Source organism: Carassius auratus, chromosome 19, assembly GCF_003368295.1.
Source record: "Carassius auratus strain Wakin chromosome 19, ASM336829v1, whole genome shotgun sequence".
Lineage (NCBI taxonomy): Eukaryota > Metazoa > Chordata > Actinopteri > Cypriniformes > Cyprinidae > Carassius > Carassius auratus.
In genome coordinates, this window is record NC_039261.1 from 16653350 (window position 1) to 16667028 (window position 13679).

Below are 13679 nucleotides of genomic sequence, written 5' to 3' on the forward strand. Positions count from 1 at the left end.
CAAATAATGTCTAAACACGTGTGTGCCTGTTCAGTTTGATTTAATCATCCATGTTACAGAGAATAAATTACAAACTTAAAAATAGTTAGCATTAGCATTAAACTATTGAAAATATATGGGGGCTTACGTTTAAATGATTCAGTCGTGTTCTTGAATGAATCGCTCAGGTATGTTTCGTTCATTCGATTCAATGAAAATACACGACTCAAATGAATCGTGGTTATCCATTGTTTCATATTAAAAGTCCTCAGAACCGATTGGTCAGTATTAGCTCCTATTAGTATTCATAGACTGACTTATTAGATTTATTTAACCTAATTAGAAGAATACAGTTCAGTTTTACAGTAGTTATCTGCCGTTCTCATCGTTGTGGACTATGGACTTTGCCTAGGTACATAATGAAACTCTTAATTTGTACAACACTTGGGCCAGCTTTCAAACATTCTTCAAGAGTGATCCTGTCCTTCAAGGTGTTTTGGTATTTGCCCTGTCAGCGATGGCGTCAATGTCTTTAAATACAATAAAACAGATAATGAGAGCGATGGCGGACAGTCCTGGATTTGACCGGGTTTTAAGTAAGGTACGTGTAAAGTAAAACCGTTGATTAAATTAGTTCAATGGTTCTCCTTGGATACCCACACATTGATATGTAAACTAGCCAGGGGAGCGTTTCCCAAAACCATAGTTGCTAACTAAGTTAGCAACTTTGTTGGTTGCAATACAAATTCCCATTGCCAACCAACTTAGTTGCTAACAGATTAGCAAGTATGCTTTCAGGAAACGCACCCCAGAGCAGTTCTCTCAGCAGTAAACACGTTCATGTGGTCATCAGGTGGAGGTGTTGTCTGCAGCCCCCGGGAAAGTGGTGTGTGAGCTGAAGGTGGAGGAGGAGCACACTAACAGAGGAGGCACTCTTCACGGAGGACTGACAGCCACCCTGGTGGATATGATCTCCACCACCGCCATCATGTACAGCGAGAGAGGAGCTCCAGGGGTCAGCGTGGACATGAACATCACGTGAGCTTCTGCCTGACCTGTGTACAGGGCTGCTGCGTCATCCGCGGGGAAGACCTCAGTATCAGTGATGTTACTCTTAAATAAAACTAGCTGTTTGCGCAATATGAATAAATCAATATAAGTTATGAAGACATTTAAATACATTTTTAATAATAATTTTTTTTTTGCAATTGCCTACGAAGATTACCAGATACTATTAACATTACTAGAATTAAAACTGAAAAAATGCAAAAACAAATTAAATTGTTAAATAAAAAATGATAAAAGTTTTGAAATATAAATACTATAATAGTTACATAAATGGTTTCAAATACCTCAAAACAGCCCTTACATTTTAATTATGTTCTTTACAGTCTAATTTTAATATATCCTACAACTGTTGCATAAACAAGTGATAACACCATAAAACCACAACAGCATACCATATTCAGCTATACAGTTTTATACTGTTTGCTCAGGGCAAATGTCTCCTCATAAATTTATAACCTTTATTGGAAAGGGTTTTCATATTTTTGCCATATTATGTACTCCTAATGAATGTATTAGGCTGTTCAATGCCTGGTTGCTACTGTGACATATTGGGGCATGTTGTCACATACTATACATTTTCCCTTGCTTAATAATGACAGAAATGTTCCAATAGCTTCTTGTGTGTGTGAATAGAGAAATAAGTGTGACTAATAGTCTTACTCACAGTAAAAAAAAAAAAAAATGCCACCCATTCAACATCTAAAATGTACTCTTGACAATTAAATTTGTTTGCTTTCTATTTAACAGATACATGAATGCAGCTAAAATTGGAGAGGATGTCTTGATAACAGCTCAGGTTTTGAAACAAGGACGGACTTTGGCATTTGCAACAGTAGATCTCACCAACAAGGCGAACGGAAAGCTCATTGCTCAGGGAAGACACACTAAACACCTCGGTAGCTGATTATGTACATGCCGTGTAACTGACATGAAACATGTTCTTTGTAACATTAATAAACTCCATTTGCTCGGATATGTTCAGCTGTGTTTATTTCAACAGAATTATTCAAACAATGGGTACATCGAAATAAAGACAAAGACCCACCTTCCCCTTCGACATTCACTCAGAATTTCAAAAGTGGGAGAAAAAAAAGAAAGGAAAAAAGAAAGGAATTTTTATGCCTTCAGAACGGACAAAGATGGCTTACAGATACCAAGTCCCAAGCACTGCAATATTTAGTACTCTCAGAACAAGGTGGTCTATAAAAGAAAAACAAATCCGTAATGATCCATTTCAAGTTTCACTACGAAATTTCTCATTAGGTACAGAAGCTTGAACATCAGTCTCCCATCACATACCCACCACCAATGATTACATCCGGGTATCAGTAGCTCATTTGTATATTTAGTGCTCAACTGGTGACAATAACCATCCCAACTATCCCAAGAAAAGAAAAACAGCATCAGAATTCCTCCAAAAAGACAGTTTGTCAACCATTTTAAATATACAATCACACACTGCACCACCGTCCCATCAGGCACCACTCCCCCAGAAATGATAAAGCAAACAAGGTTTGTAATATTTTAGGCAAGGAATGACACTCAAATTAAAATGTCCAGCAAAAACTAAGGCAGTAACTGAATGAGAAGCAATGCCTACACCAAACGAGTTAACAAGTTTTGTTCACCTTGTAACAGAAGCCTTTTGAGGAAGACTACGCAGGCTCTTATGTCCTCAGTCACCGATTGTCATTACTCATGAAATCCCTACTTAATATGACAGACATGTTAACGATTCCTCATTACAGTGATGTTAAGGCCAGGCCAACACACCAGGACCACATGTGAGAAACCGCTGTCATTGGTTTCCTTTTTTTTATGTTTTGTTTTGGTAACGCAAAGAGTTCCTTCAGTGACTGGTACTGTTGATGGTGCAGCTCCAAGAGAACAACCACTCAAAATCAATGTTCATGCAGGTTCAAATAAAAACTGATCAGAGAGGGGAGATGGGATGAACCAAAGCAAGACTGGTTGGGGGAAGGATTTAAAAACAAAAAAAGGAGCTAAATTAAATCTCACGATGAAAATGAGTGGTTAACAAAATGGAGAGTTCCAAGCACAAGTTCATATTTATTCAGCTGAGGGATGTGTAGATGAGGTCAACTTGCTTCGAGGCCTCGAGGGGTGTCTTCCGTGCCTTTCACCTAGTCAGGCATGTATGGACGGAGGTGGTCCTCAATGTCGCCAACCCCCCAACAGGTGAGCTGATCCTGTGGCAGGTAGAGACAGAGGCTGCACAACTTGAAAACTGTGAGCTTGGTTTTTGGAGTCTGTTGAAGAATGAAATTGCAAAATAATATTAGACTATTCTTAAATACTATATGATGCAATAAATATCTGGAATTGCAAGATGTATAGTTAACAGGAATTCAATAATAATATTTTGCTCAATGTTGATAAGCCAATAAATTATTAGTATATTATTAATAGTATAGTTATACAATAAATATGATGTTAATATACGGTGTATAATTAGTTGAGAATCACTAAAAACTACTGATAATTGATAAATGGTTACTACTGATAATTTTTTGGTTATGTTGTTATTGTCAATAACCAATTAAAATGGCCACTGTGCAAATTATATTAAATGTATTTATTTTCATTGCCATCCTAGCATCTATGGCTATTTTCATGGCAAGATCAATGTATTATTTAAGAAAATAAATAATAATAAACATAGTAACGACAACATAGTAATGAAAAGCAACACTTCACAAGCATCAATGTCAATATAAACATTTTTCATTTCATTATCAGATAAATTTAAGATTATTCCTGGTGAAATGTTCTTATGTCCATTAATAAACACTAAAACCTACAAACAATCACTTTTAATGTTACAAGTAAATTTAAGCATTCTATAATATAAAGCTTTGTAGTATTGAGATTTGCTAAAGATCACACTTAAGTGGAAAAAAAATAAAAATAAATAACCCCCTAATTTGATTGAGAATTAGATAAATGTACAATACTGTTACAAAAAAAATTAAAATAAAATAAAATCGTAAATATTATTACCCATGGACTTTATAGAACCTACCTGTAAGTGCTGTCTGTCCACAAAGAGAAAGACGGACTGATTGGGGTTGTTCATAACCATCCCAGCCTTGTCCTTCCGACCAACAGCATGCAAAAACTGCTTTTCATAGTCTCCATGATGAAACTCAAACTTGGCCTGGAAATATTCAAAGTAAATGTTAGAATTTGTTGAAGCACGTGTTTTCTGGCAGGCCCAATAACAAAGATAACACGTCAGCAGCATCACTGCAGAGTTGTGAACTTGCTCACAACAGATAGAGTTGTTCCGATTCCGATACTAGTATCGGAAATATCTCCGATACCACAACAAATTCTGGCATCGGCATCGGCGAGTACATGAACCCATATACCGATCCGATACCATTTTCTTAAAAAAGACCTAGTTATGACCGCAAGCTTTGCCTAACCGCTGCACGGTTCTTCTTCGCTGCTCAAAATGCATTGAAAACACAGGAAGTTGTGCTGTGTTGCCACAAGCAACCCCTGTTTAGAGCAGCGAAGAAGAAATGAAAACGCGTTAGCAGCCCTTATCTATATATGACTGGATCACTCATCACATTCTAAACTGCCAAAAGACAGTGAAGCCGCTACTATATTATAGATCAGTGGTTAGCAGTATGTCTCTGTAGTACCGGTAGTTACAGACTCTCGAGTATATTCAGTACCGGCAACTGCGTTCAGTCGCTTCCGTGTAAGTCAAAACGCAGGGCTCCAGACAGTAGCCGAATATATACTAGTGTCTGTGAATATTAAACTGCAAAATACTATTTAAATATTACTCCCGCAAAATCTACATCTCTGTGGGTGACTGGCACAGATGCGCGAGAGCTCGCTGTTTTGTAGTCTCTGCTGTGTGTCATGAGGACACGAACGCATAAACCGTCACTTCATGAGAATTTACCGTTTCATTTGAGAATACTGTCATATCATAAACACAGACACTCAAAGATCTTCATGGCAGCCCATTAAAATAAATGTTTGGTTTACATGAGTAAATTGACAATATATAAAGCTACTGTTGTAGCCTACAGTAATAATAATACATCTCTATAATAATAATAATTATGCCTAGATGGTTGCTTGTTTTTTACTTGTTAGAGATTATCTGATTAATAGATCTTTTTTTATATTCCTAGACTTATTTGTTGCAGTTTTTTTATACAGTTATATTGTAAAACTTAAATACCTTTTTTAGTTTGCGGTGTTAGATTTTTGGCTGCATTTGAAGTTCTTTTTTGCATAAGAAAATAAATAATACTGTCAAATTCATGTTAGATAATAAAAATACTGTAATAAATACAGTAGTTCACCATGTATTTGTTCATGTTTTATTGAGGGATCTGTCTGAAGCACACCATAAAAAAATTCTAGCAATTTACACAGGGCTAGTAGTATATACAGCTGTATATACAGATATACACCCAGGTATCGGATCAGTACTCGGTATCGGCCGATACCCTGAGCCCAGGTATCGGAATCGGTATCGGGAAGAGAAAAAGGGTATCGGAACATCTCTAACAACAGACACGGAAGAGAAGACAATGCTGAATAAAGTTGTAGTTTTTGCAATTTTTGGATCAAAATGTATTTGATGCCTCTTAAAAAAAATTCTAACTGACCCTCTGATGTCACACTACTTTGATTATGTTTCTCTCACCTTTCTGGACATGGACAGTAGACCGTACACACAGTTTCAATGGAGGGACTGAGAGGTCTCAGACTAAATCTAAAATATCTTAAACTGTGTTCTGAAGATAAACGGAGGTCTTACTGGTTTGGAACGACATGAGGATGAGTGATTAACGACATAATTTTTCATTTTTGGATGAACTAACCCCTTAATGGTTTGAACAAGCCCATATCCTCAAATACAAGGTACGATAAGCAAGTACCACAATTTGTTTTGGTAGAAATTACATACACATACCTGAACAGGCCTGAATGGTTCATGTTCAGCCCCTTTCCATCTGGAGAATAGGAGACAGACAATCTTCTCAATATCATTGCGGGGCCAAAGAATAAAGTCCATCTCCTGGGTACAACCGATCACATCCTGTACAGATTTAGAAACATCAGTGAGACACACAAAAAGTGTGATGACACATGGGTTTTTAGACGAGACCATTACTGTTGCAACACAGCTGACAGCAGCTTAATCTTCAACGGACAATGTTGAGAGTGAGCCGTGTTGTGTGCCAACACTTACTCTACGCATCGACTGGTAACGAGGCGCGTGTAACTGCACCACATCTTTCTGGAGAAGCTCTAGAGAACTCTCTAAGGAGTAGCTCGTATCCTTCACGCCTTTAAGGATATTTTCCTCATAGTTGTTGGCCATCACAGGTACCACCTCAGCTACTTCGAAGAGAGCGGACTTCTTTTTCTGTAAACGTTGGAAAAGTGAGAATCCTGGACAAACAGTCAATCATTTCTCAGCTTCACACAGAATCATTTAACGTACCTTTTCCTTAAACACAAAGGCAATGTAGATCTTGAAGTCGAACTGATCGGCCAGAGATTCCCGTTTCTTCCGCAGCTGGGCGCGGAGTCGGTTTCTTGTTTGATTCCGGCGAGAATTTGGGTCTCCCATTGTTACGGACAGTACTATTCTCCTTAAGCAGACTATTTTCTTTTTTCGCTTTTTATTTCCTTGACAGTAGACTATGTGGTTTACAAACCCTTTTAAAAACTAAATAAGCTGTAACCAAGCACTACCTGCAGTACATACTCATTTGAATTAACGAACAAAGATAGCAAAACCAGATCAAGCCATTTTTAATCAATGTGGGTAGTGCACTTGGGCCAGTTTTGATGCGTTACACCATTTTTAAAACAAACAATCAAGCCAAGGCTAAGTGTAAGCTAAAAGAAACCACTCGTAGAACACGACCTGATCAATTAGGATTTTTTTTTCTTTTCGTTTTATCACTAAATAAAGGACAGACAGTTTTGTGTTTGTCTCTGTGTGTGTGAGGGGAAAGATCCCGGTCTTCAGATAAATAAATCTGGTTTAAAGTTATCTAAACAGCTGACCTAGAGATTTGACTTTGGAAAGTCTCTTCCTGGATTGGCTCTTACTTGTCTTCATGTCTTTGAATAAACGGTCTCGTAAAAGCTAATCTGAATGACAGGTGAGAAAGACAAGCATGGCAAAGAAATGCAGATGCCATGAGATCTTGGCACAGAGGAAGAACACAGAGTTTGCTGGACATCTTGGAATTTAAGGGCATAAAATTGGCCCACTAGCTCTCCTGCCACGGTTGAGTTTCATTATGAGGCTTTTATTTTGTGGCTGGCTAGCAAACTAATGCTAGCTAAGCTGAATACAAATAACCTGGTTGCAGGGAGCTACATCTCTTTTTTATCCAGTATGAGATCTAGGAGAGCATTCAAAGCTAGTATTCATCATTAAACCGACTGTTACATTTTGGGGACGTTTTGCCTGTTTTCTGTTTGTTATCGCGATGTTAACAGAGACTGGCTTCGATGAGTGGCTGGCTAACGTAACTGGCTAACTATTGTTTCTCGACATATTTATTTATTTTTTTACTAGAGTTGACTTCGAAGCCCGTTGCGATCCGAGCAAGTACTTCAAAACAATTCGAACGCGTCTTAATACACCGAGCTTGGTTCAAAACCCCGGCCCGGATAGATCGATCCTAGGCGGAGGTTTATATTGATGGTCTCCCGTTTGTTTTCGATCTTCTCCACAGTCGTCACACACGCGTGTAAGCCATGTCAAGATAAAGTGACAAACCGACCGAAGTCCTCCGTTCTCTCAGGTAACAGACGGCGGCATCTGCGTCGCGGTGGACCCATAATGATGGAAGAAAGGGGTGAAATGTCTTTCGAGCGATTCTTTCGACTGTTTCAGCCCTTTTATCTGCGTTTGTCTGGAAAATAACAAGCGCTCCTCGCTGAACAAACAACTCAAGATGGCCGCTGCGCGCACGTGACGGAGGAGGAGCTCGAGCTGCTGTCAGCTGCGTTCATGAAGGCCAGTGTTCACCGTTTTGTTTAACTTACCCGAATTTACCCGAGTAAAAACAGTAGGTGGAGTCGGTTGTAGCTGTTAAGAGGATTCAATTATTAAAAAGTACTTAAATTGTGAAAACTTGGAGGATAGACAAGTTGAGTGTAGATACGGATATAATTTCTCAACCAATTAAATAAAATGTTATTGTCGACATAATTTACAAATAATTGCGTAGTACTCACCTTAAAAACGGACACTATTTTTGAAGTGGATAGAAATTATAATATTCTTATTGTGAAATCAAATATCCCCTTAATAAAAACAATAATAACAAAAAAAATCCCTTTGTTGGCTGTTTGTTTACGTCAGCCTCTCTATCCGCGCGAGTCCCGGAGTCACGTGACGGTACGAAGGCAGTACTTAAGCCAGTGGCGCGCTCCTTATTCTCAAACTGATGAGCTGATTCGGGTTATTGAGAGCAGTGTGTTTATTGTAATTTTCGTAAGTATTCTCTTTATCTTGTCCTTTATGTTGGTTTCTGTTTAAGTTGAGTTGTTTGAGACTTTTTGTAATTTTTTTGAAGAAATGGCCATGTGTTTTTAAATGTAGTCTCTACGAGAGTTGTTGGATTCGTTGTCTGAACACAAACAGAGGCCTACACCGCTTTTGATCTATGGTTGCCCCTTTTCTAAAAACCGATATCTAAAAACTTTTGGATATAAATGAGTGTTATCAAGTCAACGGTTTAATTTGTAATCTACTGTATCAAGTTTCAGCTGTTGTGTAAGGTGCTGTAACTTATTTTAAAAAGGTCTTGTTAAATCTAAAGAGACTAACTGATGGATTAGGATAATGGGTGTGTCAGCTACACAAGACTGTATCTTCACTTCTGCTGAAAACGATTAGCATAATTGTGTTTCCAAGAAAAGGGCTATAAAACCTGTGCTTAATCAAAAAACTGGTAATCTCTCATCAAGATATTCTTTAAAGCAATTATCAGTAAACCAGAAGACAAGTGTAGGAGAATGCAGATTAAATTATTTCCAAGTCAAAATGACTCGAGCCAAATGTGATGGTTCAATTTATGAAACTCACTGAAGTTACTGAACTCTTCTAGGTGAAAACATGAGCTCCATCAGAAGACCCAAGCATGCAGAGAATTCCTCTGAAAACATCAAGGTATGTGACCATGTCTTGCCTTAGGCTCCTTGGATGCAATTATTTCAGTTACTACACAAAACTCTGACTGCTGAACCAATGTCCCGTTGAGTGATTAAATAATGGGGTTTTGAAAGTAACTGATTAATGTCAGATAAAAAGCTAGGCATTCCTGTTTCTTATAGTGGCCATGTAGTGACCTCTAGATACTTTTAATTCATTTGGATTACTTATTGTCTGCTGGAGTGTTGTCAAAAAAGGAACGAATGAGGTCAACACATTGCAACATGTCTTTAACTTGATAAAAATCCCCATTTAGGACCAACTTCTCTCCAACCTAGCTCTGTTTTTAAATTAATCATTGCCCATGTGTTGAAATCCAGTGACCGTGCATCCATCTGCCACTGTATTGTTAAAGTGAAAACATTAACTAACTCCAAACTTGCAGTTGGTCATAAGGAGACTTCTGTGGTGAGTTCCCACGGTAATTACAGGTTAAAGAATGTTGTAGCAAGATAAAAATGCAAGCGGCACAATAGCTGCTTGTGGGAATTGGAGGTGTTTACAGCATGCAGCTGATGTGTGGCCTGCCCCTTTCCCACGCTTGTTAGAAATGTTGATCTGCAGAGTTACTCTGATACCTTGCTTGTTGCCGTCTCCTACTGACATCTTAACTGGTGTAAGAGGAGAAGAATGACTGTTGAGGCAGGTGAATGGAGCCTTTTACTGTGTGCTTTGGTAGAGTTGCTTAACTTTCATTCTCACCGAAATTGCCCTTTTCTTTTCTCAGAAGTTCTTTGTAGTACCAACATCTGGAGTGGGATCAGGGAGGAGGACCCTGAAAGTCCTTCAGCCGTCTGCTGTCAATAAGAACCTTGGTCGTATTGAGGTACGTGTTGGTGGTTGCCATTTTTGGATGTTACGAAGTGCAAGCGCTTTAGTTGGAGGGGTAATGTTGAAGACTGTCATCCTGTTTAGAATGGCAAAGCGGTTCCAAAGAGAAAGATGTGGAGTGCTGAGCAGGCGAAGGGATCGAAGAGGGTCAAAGCAGAGGTGGCTGTCAAGTCCACAAGTCCAGAGGATGAAAACCAGCCTGAGGGGGTCACCCAAGAGGCCTATGAGCTCATGATCCAAGGTAAATGATGCCCTGTCCAGTTTGGAAAAGTTGATTTCCATTAATGCAAAAGCAGTGCCTGTTAATGCGGTCACTGTTAATGTTTGCATTGTAAGGGTGATTGACTGTTCCTGTTACATGGGATATTTTTTTTTCTTCAGAAACTCCAGGGTCATCCTACTGGAAGGAGGTAGCAGAAGAGAGGCGGAAAGCCCTGTTCCGTGTTCTCCAAGAGAATGAAAAGGTCTGTTAATCTACATTGTTAATGAGAATGCTTTCATTTTATTTTTTCTTGTCTCTATTGGGCTGAAGTTCTATAGTAAAGGTTTTGTGGTGGTGGGGGGTTTCTTTTGTCCGCTTAAAAGCGGCTTTCTATAGTTTTGATTCTTAATCTCTTAAACGCTCCGCTCGTTTGACTAGATATTCTGAACTTCATTTCCAAATTAGTTGCACAAAGACATTGAAGCCAAAGACGAACAGATTGCTCAGCTGAAGAGTGAAAATGAGGAGTTGCAGGAGCTGGCACAGCATGTACAACACATGGCTGACATGATTGAAGTAAGTGCTCCGTGTACAGCTCTTAATCCACTTGAAGCCTGACATCACTGTTTCTAGGTCCAAGTGTTTTAAGATGCCTAAAGAAAACCAACTAATCTGCACAGTAGTCCTACTGAATCCTGATTCTTATCTTCATACATACAGAATCTCAGGGTACATAATTTTTTTTTTTTTTTAATCCTTTTATAAAATCAAATTGTTCCATGGCAATGCAGCTATTGTTGATAATTCACACAAGTCTCTGGAAACCACTAAACCGGTTTTATTCATGCCAGGCCAGTAGTGGGTGACACAACTTTGCAAAGAGACCCCAGGCATTTGCGCACTTACCTACAAGTTGTGGGTCACCATTTTCAGAAGTTGATGGGTTTTTGTAGTTTACACCGTGACCATAGCAGTATTATTACTGCTTTGACCTGGGAAGCCGTATTTGTGTCACAAGAGCATAGTGGTGATAGTGTGTGTGTAACTGCCATTAGTGTGTGACCTCAATGTCCTGAGTTCTGTCTCCAAGTAATCAAAGTCTTATTTCTTTCAGAGATTAACTGGTAAGAGTCCAGACAGTCTAGAGGAGCTGCGTGAAATAGCCTTTGATGCTGAAGAGGAAGATGAGGAACAACATGGGGATGAGAGCGAAGCAGATGAGAGCCAGGACAGTGTTGAACATGGGACCGAACCGTCACATGACCATAATGTGCCACATAAGGATAATTCCGCAACAGAAGAAAGCTGAAATTATGCCAACTGAAAAAAGCCTTTATGAACCTGTCTGGTTTTATTTGAACATTTCTTTGCTGTTGAGAACCGATTTGCACCTTTTTGTTTTAATACTTTTTACCTTTGCTGTAAACTAGCTTGATTTAATTTTTATTTCAGTACCTGTAGTTAATGTGCATGTTCACTGCCAGTGTACATATATAAAATTGAATGCATACAATGGAAATAAACTCATATTTTGTACACCTGCTTTTTAATGATTTGCCTAACATGTGACCACTCTTAGTGGAAGTGTGGCCCTTCAGCTCATCTTCCTCATGCAAAGCATCTTTCATTGAGCTCTGCTGGAATCCTAAAGCCCTGATAAGCTCCTGAGCGTAGTTTAATGGCCATTTCTCCCAGTCCAGACTCGCCAGTTTCTCCAGATTGGACTGCAGGGCCTCTGAGTCCTTGAGGTGGCAGATGATTGGGATATTGTGGCAACAGAGGATGTTGAGAAGGTAGCAGCTCCAGCGCTGTGATGTAAAGGAGAGTTTGCTGGTTGGAGCTACAAACTCGAGCAGGGTGTCTGGGAGCCCAAGTGCTTGTGCTTTGTTTTGGTTGGCGATGTGGAGATAGCAGATTGCACTGAGGCCTTCAAGAAGTTGAATGACGTGCTGATCCATAAGGCCTGGTGTTTTCAGGAGCTCCATCATGCTTGCCATGTAGTTGTCTGCTGCTTGAGCTGCATGTTCATAACCTCCTAAAACAGTATAGAAGTTAGTAGGGTCTAGAACCATAAAAGCCCTTGCTGTGTTTCACTTACCATGTGGACTGTTTTTGCTCCCTTCCATCAGTGGTAATGGTTCCAAGCTAGAAATATTGGACATGTTTTCCAGAAAACTTTGTAGAAAAAGCACTTTCAAGGACCGTGTGTGTGTGTGTGTGTGTGTATTGAAAGGACCTGTGGAAACCCTATATTTGAAAAGCTGGAATCTGAGGCTGCGCCAAATCAAAATGTTAATCACTTTTAAAGTTGTCCAAATTAAGTTCTTAGCAATGCAGAATTAAGTTTTGAGATATTTACAATAGTTAATTTACAAAACCTCTACATGGAACCCGATTTGTACTTATTCTAATGATTTTTGGCATAAAAAAAAAGTTTAACAAATACAACGTATGTTTTATATATACCAGTGCTACTTATTTCTGGTTTTGTGGTCCAGGTTCATGAATGTAGTAACGTTACATACCACAGCCATTGGTAACTACCATAGACTAACGTTACTCAATGCGCAGCTTTTATTACTTGCTTTGTTTTGAACGCATTGTTTCCAACGATTCACTGACCCCTTCATTAAGACCAGCCGCTGGCGGTTTTAGTTTTATATTTCATAATATCACTTAAGATTAAAAAGGCGTCCTCCTGTAATATAGAAACGTTTTGGTTTTTTCATCACCTGTGTAACTTAATATCCCGATGTCCCGAGCTGCGCCTGCTCTCACCGCCACGGGCAGCAGCGTATTCCGGATCAGTCGACCAGCCTCGAGGATCTTATTTTTGTGGCTTCTGTCTGGTCTTTCCAGGCCAGAGGAAAAATAAGGCTTGATGTAACTGTCGTACAATGAGGAGAGGAGCCGAGGCATGCGTCTGCCTGTCTCGAAACACTTTGCAAAAAGTTTTTTTTCAAAACGGAACGTTGTTTTCATTTAATGCAGCTCGGTATCGTGACATCATCCATTTAGTACGTTTTCACAAAAGTATTCATAAAATGCCTTCTACACTAAGAAAAACATCTTTTTAAATGTCCATTTGCTTCAGAAAAATTGTATTACCTGAATGGAATGTGAATTTAGTTCTTTGCCATGGACTGGATCATGAAACAGCTTGAACTTGTGTGTGTGTGTGTTTATATATATATATATATATATATATATATATATATATATATATATATATATATTGTACTGTAATGAGCAACAGCTGTTCTAATGTCTGCACATCCGCAGCTCTTGAAACTCTCATATTGTGCATGTAGTAAAAACTGTTTAACATTTACCATGCACTACAGGCATTAAAAACAGCAC

General features: G+C 38.9%; 4 protein-coding genes across 5 annotated transcripts; 2 read left to right on the forward strand and 2 right to left on the reverse strand.

Moving 5' to 3' along the window:
* Positions 1 to 264: 264 nt before the first annotated feature.
* acot13 (acyl-CoA thioesterase 13) lies at positions 265 to 2020 on the forward strand. Its single transcript, XM_026289186.1, has 3 exons — positions 265 to 580; positions 833 to 1017; positions 1795 to 2020. The coding sequence occupies exons 1-3, from the start codon at positions 497 to 499 to the stop codon at positions 1949 to 1951; spliced, it is 426 nt and encodes a 141-aa protein (XP_026144971.1). The 5' UTR covers positions 265 to 496; the 3' UTR covers positions 1952 to 2020.
* On the reverse strand, positions 2021 to 8059 carry c19h6orf62 (chromosome 19 C6orf62 homolog). The gene is made up of 5 exons (XM_026289185.1): positions 6551 to 8059; positions 6296 to 6472; positions 6017 to 6142; positions 4091 to 4225; positions 2021 to 3317 (listed from the first exon to the last, which is right to left on the reverse strand). The coding sequence occupies exons 1-5, from the start codon at positions 6677 to 6679 to the stop codon at positions 3192 to 3194; spliced, it is 693 nt and encodes a 230-aa protein (XP_026144970.1). The 5' UTR covers positions 6680 to 8059; the 3' UTR covers positions 2021 to 3191.
* A 359-nt stretch (positions 8060 to 8418) lies between these two features.
* On the forward strand, positions 8419 to 11857 carry LOC113119595 (geminin-like). 2 transcript variants are annotated; one of them, XM_026289184.1, is made up of 7 exons: positions 8419 to 8566; positions 9183 to 9244; positions 10014 to 10112; positions 10202 to 10358; positions 10499 to 10581; positions 10785 to 10895; positions 11434 to 11857. In XM_026289184.1, exons 2-7 carry the CDS (start codon positions 9191 to 9193, stop codon positions 11626 to 11628), a joined length of 699 nt encoding a protein of 232 aa, XP_026144969.1. In that variant the 5' UTR covers positions 8419 to 8566; positions 9183 to 9190; the 3' UTR covers positions 11629 to 11857. The 2 variants fall into 2 exon arrangements, with proteins under 2 accessions (XP_026144969.1, XP_026144968.1); XM_026289183.1 differs by lacking the exon at positions 8419 to 8566 and adding an exon at positions 8630 to 8763.
* LOC113119594 (armadillo like helical domain containing 2) lies at positions 11496 to 13314 on the reverse strand. Its single transcript, XM_026289181.1, has 2 exons — positions 13052 to 13314; positions 11496 to 12354 (listed from the first exon to the last, which is right to left on the reverse strand). The coding sequence occupies exons 1-2, from the start codon at positions 13299 to 13301 to the stop codon at positions 11768 to 11770; spliced, it is 837 nt and encodes a 278-aa protein (XP_026144966.1). The 5' UTR covers positions 13302 to 13314; the 3' UTR covers positions 11496 to 11767.
* Positions 13315 to 13679: the final 365 nt, after the last annotated feature.

Bases quoted from the DNA above. Each gene is read 5' to 3' on its own strand.
- acot13 (XM_026289186.1), top strand. From the start codon at position 497: ATGGCGTCAATGTCTTTAAATACAATAAAACAGATAATGAGAGCGATG. The intron at 581-832 runs GTACGTGTAAAG...TGTGGTCATCAG, and splicing joins TTGACCGGGTTTTAAGTAAG to GTGGAGGTGTTGTCTGCAGC. The intron at 1,018-1,794 runs GTGAGCTTCTGC...TCTATTTAACAG, and splicing joins AGCGTGGACATGAACATCAC to ATACATGAATGCAGCTAAAA.
- c19h6orf62 (XM_026289185.1), bottom strand. From the start codon at position 6,679: ATGGGAGACCCAAATTCTCGCCGGAATCAAACAAGAAACCGACTCCGC. The intron at 6,143-6,295 runs GTAAGTGTTGGC...AAATCTGTACAG, and splicing joins GTTACCAGTCGATGCGTAGA to GATGTGATCGGTTGTACCCA. The intron at 4,226-6,016 runs GTATGTGTATGT...GAATATTTCCAG, and splicing joins AACCATTCAGGCCTGTTCAG to GCCAAGTTTGAGTTTCATCA.
- LOC113119595 (XM_026289183.1), top strand. From the start codon at position 8,739: ATGGTTGCCCCTTTTCTAAAAACCG. The intron at 8,764-9,182 runs ATATCTAAAAAC...GAACTCTTCTAG, and splicing joins TGCCCCTTTTCTAAAAACCG to GTGAAAACATGAGCTCCATC. The intron at 10,113-10,201 runs GTACGTGTTGGT...CATCCTGTTTAG, and splicing joins AGAACCTTGGTCGTATTGAG to AATGGCAAAGCGGTTCCAAA.
- LOC113119594 (XM_026289181.1), bottom strand. From the start codon at position 13,301: ATGAAAACAACGTTCCGTTTTGAAAAAAAACTTTTTGCAAAGTGTTTC. The intron at 12,355-13,051 runs GTGATGAAAAAA...ATACTGTTTTAG, and splicing joins CGGGATATTAAGTTACACAG to GAGGTTATGAACATGCAGCT.